The 9,617-nt window shown below is 43.1% G+C and overlaps 1 protein-coding gene across 1 annotated transcript; it reads left to right on the top strand.

The window, feature by feature from the left end:
• Positions 1 to 3,943: 3,943 nt before the first annotated feature.
• Positions 3,944 to 9,617, top strand: LOC308692737 (tripartite motif-containing protein 16-like). Its single transcript, XM_081369049.1, has 6 exons — positions 3,944 to 4,605; positions 5,135 to 5,230; positions 5,318 to 5,551; positions 7,906 to 8,059; positions 8,210 to 8,257; positions 8,497 to 9,617. Exons 1-6 carry the CDS (start codon positions 4,027 to 4,029, stop codon positions 9,099 to 9,101), a joined length of 1,716 nt encoding a protein of 571 aa, XP_081225175.1. The 5' UTR covers positions 3,944 to 4,026; the 3' UTR covers positions 9,102 to 9,617.

Raw genomic sequence — 9,617 nt, 5'->3', positions numbered from 1 at the left:
GAAGCGTTTCAGACCTGTCTGTTATTGGCTGAAGAGCTTCAGACCTGTCTGTTATTGGCTGAAGCGCTTCAGACCTGTCTGTTATTGGCTGAAGCTCTACAGACCTGTCTGTTATTGGCTGAAGAGCTTCAGACCTGTCTGTTATTGGCTGAAGCGTTTCAGACCGGTCTGTTATTGGCTGAAGAGCTTCAGACCTGTCTGTTATTGGCTGAAGCGCTTCAGACCTGTCTGTTATTGGCTGAAGCTCTACAGACCTGTCTGTTATTGGCTGAAGCGCTTCAGATCTATCTGTTATTGGCTGAAGAGCTTCAGACCGGTCTGTTATTGGCTGAAGCGTTTCAGACCGGTCTGTTATTGGCTGAAGAGCTTCAGACCTGTCTGTTATTGGCTGAAGCGCTTCAGACCTGTCTGTTATTGGCTGAAGCGCTTCAGACCTGTCTGTTATTGGCTGAAGCGCTTCAGATCTGTCTGTTATTGGCTGAAGCGTTTCAGACCTGTCTGTTATTGGCTGAAGCGCTTCAGACCTGTCTGTTATTGGCTGAAGAGCTTCAGACCTGTCTGTTATTGGCTGAAGCGCTTCAGACCTGTCTGTTATTGGCTGAAGCGCTTCAGATCTGTCTGTTATTGGCTGAAGCGTTTCAGATCTGTCTGTTATTGGCTGAAGCGCTTCAGATCTGTCTGTTATTGGCTGAAGCGCTTCAGATCTGTCTGTTATTGGCTGAAGCGCTTCAGATCTGTCTGTTATTGGCTGAAGCGCTTCAGATCTGTCTGTTATTGGCTGAAGCGTTTCAGACCTGTCTGTTATTGGCTGAAGCGCTTCAGACCTGTCTGTTATTGGCTGAAGCGTTTCAGACCGGTCTGTTATTGGCTGAAGCGTTTCAGACCTGTCTGTTATTGGCTGAAGCGTTTCAGATCTGTCTGTTATTGGCTGAAGCGTTTCGGACCTGTCTGTTATTGGCTGAAGCGCTTCAGACCTGTCTGTTATTGGCTGAAGCGCTTCAGATCTGTCTGTTATTGGCTGAAGCGCTTCAGATCTGTCTGTTGTTGGCTGAAGAGCTTCAGACCTGTCTGTTATTGGCTGAAGCGTTTCAGACCGGTCTGTTATTGGCTGAAGAGCTTCAGACCTGTCTGTTATTGGCTGAAGAGCTTCAGACCTGTCTGTTATTGGCTGAAGAGCTTCAGACCGGTCTGTTATTGGCTGAAGCGTTTCAGATCTGTCTGTTATTGGCTGAAGCGTTTCAGACCGGTCTGTTATTGGCTGAAGAGCTTCAGACCTGTCTGTTATTGGCTGAAGAGCTTCAGACCTGTCTGTTATTGGCTGAAGAGCTTCAGACCGGTCTGTTATTGGCTGAAGAGCTTCAGATCTGTCTGTTATTGGCTGAAGCGCTTCAGACCTGTCTGTTGTTGGCTGAAGAGCTTCAGACCGGTCTGTTATTGGCTGAAGCGTTTCAGATCTGTCTGTTATTGGCTGAAGCGTTTCAGACCGGTCTGTTATTGGCTGAAGCGTTTCAGATCTGTCTGTTATTGGCTGAAGCGTTTCAGACCTGTCTGTTATTGGCTGAAGAGCTTCAGACCTGTCTGTTATTGGCTGAAGAGCTTCAGACCTGTCTGTTATTGGCTGAAGAGCTTCAGACCGGTCTGTTATTGGCTGAAGAGCTTCAGATCTGTCTGTTATTGGCTGAAGCGCTTCAGACCTGTCTGTTGTTGGCTGAAGAGCTTCAGACCGGTCTGTTATTGGCTGAAGCGTTTCAGATCTGTCTGTTATTGGCTGAAGCGTTTCAGACCGGTCTGTTATTGGCTGAAGCGTTTCAGATCTGTCTGTTATTGGCTGAAGAGCTTCAGACCTGTCTGTTATTGGCTGAAGCGCTTCAGACCTGTCTGTTATTGGCTGAAGAGCTTCAGACCGGTCTGTTATTGGCTGAAGCGTTTCAGATCTGTCTGTTATTGGCTGAAGCGTTTCAGACCTGTCTGTTATTGGCTGAAGCGTTCAGACCTGTCTGTTATTGGCTGAAGCGTTTCAGACCGGTCTGTTATTGGCTGAAGCGTTTCAGACCGGTCTGTTATTGGCTGAAGAGCTTCAGACCTGTCTGTTATTGGCTGAAGAGCTTCAGACCTGTCTGTTATTGGCTGAAGAGCTTCAGACCGGTCTGTTATTGGCTGAAGAGTTTCAGACCTGTCTGTTATTGGCTGAAGAGCTTCAGACCTGTCTGTTATTGGCTGAAGAGCTTCAGATCTATCTGTTATTGGCTGAAGCGTTTCAGATCTGTCTGTTATTGGCTGAAGAGCTTCAGACCTGTCTGTTATTGGCTGAAGCGTTTCAGACCGGTCTGTTATTGGCTGAAGCGTTTCAGACCTGTCTGTTATTGGCTGAAGCGTTTCAGACCTGTCTGTTATTGGCTGAAGCGTTTCAGACCGGTCTGTTATTGGCTGAAGAGCTTCAGACCTGTCTGTTATTGGCTGAAGCGTTTCAGACCGGTCTGTTATTGGCTGAAGAGCTTCAGACCTGTCTGTTATTGGCTGAAGAGCTTCAGACCTGTCTGTTATTGGCTGAAGCGTTTCAGACCGGTCTGTTATTGGCTGAAGAGCTTCAGACCTGTCTGTTATTGGCTGAAGCGCTTCAGACCTGTCTGTTATTGGCTGAAGCGTTTCAGATCTGTCTGTTATTGGCTGAAGAGCTTCAGACCTGTCTGTTATTGGCTGAAGCGTTTCAGACCGGTCTGTTATTGGCTGAAGCGTTTCAGACCTGTCTGTTATTGGCTGAAGCGTTTCAGACCTGTCTGTTATTGGCTGAAGCGTTTCAGACCGGTCTGTTATTGGCTGAAGCGTTTCAGACCGGTCTGTTATTGGCTGAAGAGCTTCAGACCTGTCTGTTATTGGCTGAAGAGCTTCAGACCTGTCTGTTATTGGCTGAAGCGTTTCAGACCGGTCTGTTATTGGCTGAAGAGCTTCAGACCTGTCTGTTATTGGCTGAAGAGCTTCAGATCTATCTGTTATTGGCTGAAGCGTTTCAGACCGGTCTGTTATTGGCTGAAGCGCTTCAGATCTGTCTGTTGTTGGCTGAAGAGCTTCAGATCTGTCTGTTATTGGCTGAAGCGTTTCAGATCTGTCTGTTATTGGCTGAAGCGTTTCAGACCTGTCTGTTATTGGCTGAAGCGCTTCAGATCTGTCTGTTATTGGCTGAAGCGCTTCAGATCTGTCTGTTATTGGCTGAAGCGTTTCAGATCTGTCTGTTATTGGCTGAAGCGTTTCAGACCTGTCTGTTATTGGCTGAAGCGCTTCAGATCTGTCTGTTATTGGCTGAAGCGCTTCAGATCTGTCTGTTATTGGCTGAAGCTCAAGCGCAGGGCTTCACCCCAGTAGTTTGAAAAGCTCCAGCTCGCCCTGTTGCTCCGTCTGTACGTCTGTATAATTGGTGACATATAAATGTAGCGAAGTTGAATACTTTATTTTTATTCAACTAAAGTAAAAGTAATCACCATTTAATTATACTCAAGAAAGTAGAAAAAAATGGAAAGTGTACTAGTGTACTAGTAGTGTAACGGATGTATTTATAATTACTTACTTTTCACCTCTGGAACTGGACACACTTTTAATGCCATACAAGTGTAGTCATTAGGATGCAGTCTTCCTGATTCTCAGTAACTTTTTAAATGACTGTCTGAGACTGACATCTAGTGGATGTGTTATGATCTGTGACTTTACAGCAGGGTTTCTCTTTCTCTTCCTGGAGAGACACAATAGAGTTTCATTTCAGCTGTTACTGAACACACCTGAATCAACTAAGAAAGTTTTTTTTTTGCATTTAAAATAACATCCAGGTGTGTGGGAGTACGGTTGAAACTGAACTCTACAGGAATAAGGCTGTCCAGGACCAGGAATGAAGAATCTGCTTTACAGACTTGCAGATAAACCTGTTTTGCACACGTCACTGAAACACAGAACCAGGAATCACATGAGTTCAGGGAAAGAGAAACTGAAGTGCAGTTGAGCTGTTGTGTGTTTGTGTCTCAGTATTCATACAGTAAAATGGCAGAAGCCAGAATTTCAGTGGATCAGGATGAGTTCCTGTGTCCAGTGTGTCTGGATCTCCTGAAGGATCCAGTGGCCATTCCCTGTGGACACAGTTACTGTAAGATCTGTATTACAGGCTGCTGGGATCAGGAGGATCAGATGAGAGTCTACAGCTGCCCTCAGTGCAGACAGACCTTCAGGCCAAGACCTGCTTTAGCTAAAAACACCATGCTGGCTGAACTGGTGGAGAAACTGAAGAAGACTAAACTTCCTGCTGACTGTTACGCTGGAGCTGGAGATGTGCAGTGTGACGTCTGTACTGGAAGAAAACACAAAGCCATCAAGTCCTGTCTGCTGTGTCTGGAGTCTTACTGTCAAACTCACTTTGAGCGTCATGAGGAATATTTCTCCCGTAAGCCACATAAAGTGACTGATGCCACTGGACGACTGCAGGAGATGATCTGCCAAACACATGATAAACTCCTTGAGGTTTTCTGTCGCACTGACCAGAAGTTTATATGTGTGCTGTGTACGATGGACGATCATAAAAACCACGACACTGTATCAGCTGCAGCACAGAGGACAGAGAAACAGGTATGAAACTACACACTGATGAAATAACGTTCACACTATTTATATTGGCACCATTTGATCAGGAAACATCATTCACACTGCAGACGTCACAGAAGTGAACAGAAGCTGCAAGTGGACTTTCACTCCAAATGTTTTAAAACAAGCCCTGAAAAGTGAAGCCAAAGCGTGTCAGATGTTTTTTCCAAAGATGGTTTCTGTCATTTACTGTAGTTTTTATCACGCCAATGTGAACATTTTCAAGTGTTTGTTTTTAAAATAAGTTTCTTTTCAGTTAGTTATAAAAAAGTGCAGGAGCTGTGTTTGCGAGAGTTGCTTGCAGGCCTTGATTTCGCAGCTTTACTTCCTGCTAACTGCGCAGATCTGGTCCTGAGATGTCAGTGCTAAATCAGTGGTAACTGATCAATCATCCCTTCAGGAGTTTGAACCTCCAGCCATTGGTTATTAATTCTACTGTTACTGGATTCAACTCTTCACATGCTGATATAGTGCCAGTATAAAGTGCCATCTGTGTTACTGGTTTGTGCTGCAGAAGCAGCTGAAGGAGACGCAGAGGTCGTTCCAGCAGAGGATCCAGCAGAGAGAGAAAGATCTTCAGCAGCTGAGAGAGGCTGTAGAGGCTCATAAGGTGAGTCTGGAGAAGAAGAGAAGTTTGAGAAGTCTCAGTCAGGACTCACTGAAGCTCACTGTGTGATTGTGATGTGTGTCCTAACAGCGCTCTGCACACACAGCAGTGGAGGACAGTGAGCGGATCTTCACTGAGCTCATCCGCTCCATTGAGAGAAGCCGCTCTGAGGCGACACAGCGGATCAGAGATCAGGAAAAGACTGCAGTGAGTCGAGCTGAAGAACGACTGGAGCGACTGGAGCAGGAGATCAATGATCTGAGGAGGAGAGACGCTGAGCTGGAGCAGCTTTCACACACACAGGATCACATACATTTCCTGCAGGTAACAGAGATCCAGAAGAACAGGATCATAGTGGACTTGAGCAAGAGACTCTCAGAGAAACATTTCATGAGAGCAGAATGAGCCGCTGACTGAAGTGTTGATCTGTGTGTTCGGTTATTATATAATCACCAGTCAGACTCTCATCTGATCATCTTCACTCACAGTTCAACTTTTTTACCTCATTTTTCCTTCTGATTTCTTATATAATGGTGAAATCAGTTAACTTCATGGTAGCAATTTGAGTAGTAAAGTTGGATCAGATGATCTTCAAACTTGACAGAATTGACAGTATTAATTGTTTGCCTTTAACATGTTGATGAATTTGACCATGAAGACCCTAAACATGAAGTCTGTATATTAGCAATGCTTCAACATACTGAAACCACACAAAACCTGACCTTGGGATCATGTCCTAAGAGTCCTTCATTTCAGTGTAATTAACTGCTCAAGAGTTATAAATAATGTTCAATCTGCTCGTAGATTTTGAACTGCTTTTCCTGAGCGAATCTACTCGAGTCTACAATGAGACCAGGGCCGTTTCTGAACATTTTGCCCCTTCCCAAAACTTACACTAGGGCTGTAGTACTCGAGTCCGGACTCGAGACCGCTTTTCTATGGTCTCGGACTTGTCTCGAACTCGCTGGTATTCGGACTCGGACTTGTCTCGGTCTCGGCCACTGGTCTTGCCAAATATGGCTTTTGGTCTCGACCGAGTCCAGGTTTCTTTATTATGTTCCCAGTAATCACACATACGTCGCCACGATATTAAAACAATATATTATTGGAGGGAAAGTGAAACACTGGCCACCTAATAACTATGGGCATTTCGGCTCTTTTTCGTGAGCCGGCTCGTTTCACTCAGCTCACTGAAAGAGCCGGCTCTTTTGACTCACAAACGGCTCTTTAAAAAATAAATGTTTAAATAAACTCGCTGAAAGTCCACCGCTAGTGCAACGTGAATATTCACATTTTTAATTGTCCATAACACCCCGAAAACTAGCCTGCTTGCCTTGCACATCTAATTAATGGGCAAAGTTTTCCGACTTTTTTTCTTACCTTTCTTTCTTTGCCTATTCCATGAGTGGTAGGCGCAATGACTGGCTGTTTTAAAATATAGCTAATATCGAAACAAAATAACCCAGCTCATAACTTGCAGGTTTGCTTAGTGGCAAACTTTTTTCATTTGATTGCTTCAGCCGCCACCCGCCCGAAATTAATTAAAATATTATTTTTCGTCACGTCATCTGCCCGATCCGCGGTTTATCCGCATCTCTTGTGTGTGTGTGTGTGTGTGTGTCTGTGAGTTGTCTCGGTCTTCCCTCATGCAGTTTAATTGGTTGACATCGCGTGTATGATTGACAGGAACAGAATGTAAGGCTGATCAGACAGTCGAAACGAATGTGTTAGGCCTAGGCTATATAATTATTATTTTTTTGTTGTTCTTTGAATTAGTCAATTATTTTAAATAAAATTAAAATTATTCATTATTTCATTATTACATAATGATTTAATTTCTATAGGCTAGCCTATATTTTTTAGCAGACTTTTTTTTCCTGTCCTGGACTCGGTCTTGATTCGGACTCGAACCTCTTTGGACTCGGTCTTGACTTGGACTCGACTAGACCTGGTCTTGGACTTGTCTTGGACTCGACAAAGGTGGTCTTGACTACAGCCCTAACTTACACACTCAAAACTTAAATAGAAACGTTTCTAAGCATTGATATGGAACTTTTATAAATTATGTGAATAAGTTTCTTAACATTGAAATGATTCCCAACTGATGTACATTCTTTATTTTTTTTCTGTTCTCATATTGGTTGTAGGAACAACATTAGCGTTCGGTGGTTCAGCGTAGTTTGTTAGCAATGAAAGTTTCACAGGTTCCAGTTCACAGTATCCAAATCTAAACTCATTTATCGTAAACTGATTGTTCAGTTTATTTTCTATAAAGATTTCTAGTTGATCATTTCTCTCTCCTCATCACTCGCCGCCCGATCACTAATAAAAAACCTCGCTCTGTATTCACTCCATGTCAAAATTAATTCAGTGTGTTTTTAGATAAAGCCAATCTCTAGACACACGATGTGTTCAACGAAAAATAAATGGACAACGAATAGAATAAAATGAAAAATGTTATAGTATTTCCTTTAATACAGCAGTATCATTTCTTCACCTTCACTAGAACTTGTGTCTCTAATGTCACATAATGAATATGAGAAGAATGAAGCTGATGCTGTGAAAGTGCTGGATTGAGGAAAGTTGCTAAAGATTATCAAGAGCCGCACAAATCTGACAGTAGAGCAGGTTATTGATGAAGTGTGGAGGTGATGAGCTTTGATTTCTGTTTTCTCTAGAGTTTCCAGTCTCTCTCAGCTCCTCCTGAATCTACAGACGTAACTGAGAATCTCTTCAGTTCTCTCTCCTCTTTTGATGGCGTGAGAGAATCTGTCCGTCAGCTGAGAGTCAAACTGGAGGATTTCTGCAAAGAGAAGAAGATCTCTGACAGAGGTAAAGTCCTGGAGATTCTGCTCTCAGAAATGACCCTCCATCATCTCAGATCATGTAGAAGATCATATTAGAAATGTCTTAGGAACGGATGCAGGGATCATTTTCTCTTGACATGATAATCACACTCTTCATGTCTGTTGATTTCCACAGTCACTTTCTCCAACATTGTTCCCAGGACCAGGAACGACTTCCTACAATGTAAGTCACTGAGAAAACAAGCAGAAAAACTCACTGAGTGTGTTCATGTTCTTCCTGGAGAAGTGAAAGAAAACATGACAGAAGAGTTTTAGAGTTGATCATGTAAATGATGATTTGCTCAGGATATCTGGTAAACTGCACTGAGACACTGATGATATATTGAACATGAAGAGTTCAGATACATTAAAAGATCAGACAGATTCATAATTCCTGATTCTGATGTGTTTTATCTCCATCAGATTCCCATCAGCTCACTCTGGATCTGAACACAGTGAATGAACACCTCCGTCTGTCTGAGAGGAACAGAGTGATTACTGGCACTTTCCCACAGATTCAGTCACATCCTGATCATCCAGACAGATTTGATGTGTATCGTCAGGTGTTGTGTAGAGAGAGTGTGTGTGGACGCTGTTACTGGGAGATTGAGTGGAGTGGTAAACGTGTGTTTATATCAGTGTCATATAAGAGCATCAGCAGGAAGGGACGGGCTAAAGAGTGTGTGTTTGGATGTAATGATCAGTCCTGGAGTTTGATCTGCTCTTCCTCCAGTTACTCATTCAGACACAATAACATAGAGACTGAACTCCCTGTAAAGCCCATCAGCAGTAGAACAGGAGTGTGTGTGGATCACAGTAGAACAGGAGTGTGTGTGGATCACAGTAGAACAGGAGTGTGTGTGGATCACAGTAGAACAGGAGTGTGTGTGGATCACAGTGCAGGAACTCTGTCCTTCTACAGTGTCTCTGACACAATGAGCCTCATCCACACAGTCCAGACCACATTCACTCAACCGCTCTATCCTGGGTTTAGGGTTAGTTATGGATCATCAGTGAAACTGTGTTGATGAATCAGAATAGATTGTACAGAGATTCTACCCATAATACTTTGAGCTTTGAGCTGCATGATAAATCAAGTCTCTTCCTTCCTCTTTATTACATTAATAACATGTTCAGATTATGGTTGAGTAAGCGGTGAGCTTGAAGCTGATATAATATTCCCCACTAAACTCAATAACAATATTGTTTTGTCTCATTATCTCTTATGTGTGCCTTGTGTAAATATGTATGTGGATGTTTATGCGCAAATGTACATATGAGAGAATGTGTATTTCTCTACCTTTTTGCTCATTCAAGAAAAGTAATATAAAAGGAAACTCCCTGTTTCCAAACATCAATTTCACTTCAGAATGAAAGTACAATGATAGTAGAAATCACTCACACAATGTCAGGACTGTCTGATTCCAAAATAAAAGCCCTCCAAAAAGTCACATATAACCTGATTTGTCAAGTCAAGTCAAGTATATTTGTATAGCGCTTTTCACAATACAAATTGTATCAAAGCAGCTTCACACTATTAAATT

Source organism: Scardinius erythrophthalmus (assembly GCF_964197995.2).
Source record: "Scardinius erythrophthalmus genome assembly, chromosome: 6".
In the NCBI taxonomy this organism is placed as follows: Eukaryota; Metazoa; Chordata; class Actinopteri; order Cypriniformes; family Leuciscidae; genus Scardinius; species Scardinius erythrophthalmus.
This window is presented reverse-complemented; position numbering and strand designations above follow the sequence as displayed.

What these genes read in the sequence shown, in the direction of transcription:
- LOC308692737 (XM_081369049.1), top strand. Translation starts at nt 4,027, where the DNA reads ATGGCAGAAGCCAGAATTTCAGTGGATCAGGATGAGTTCCTGTGTCCA. An exon ending in CACAGAGGACAGAGAAACAG is followed by an intron (nt 4,606 to 5,134) that starts GTATGAAACTAC and finishes TTTGTGCTGCAG; the next exon opens with AAGCAGCTGAAGGAGACGCA. An exon ending in CAGGAACGACTTCCTACAAT is followed by an intron (nt 8,258 to 8,496) that starts GTAAGTCACTGA and finishes TATCTCCATCAG; the next exon opens with ATTCCCATCAGCTCACTCTG.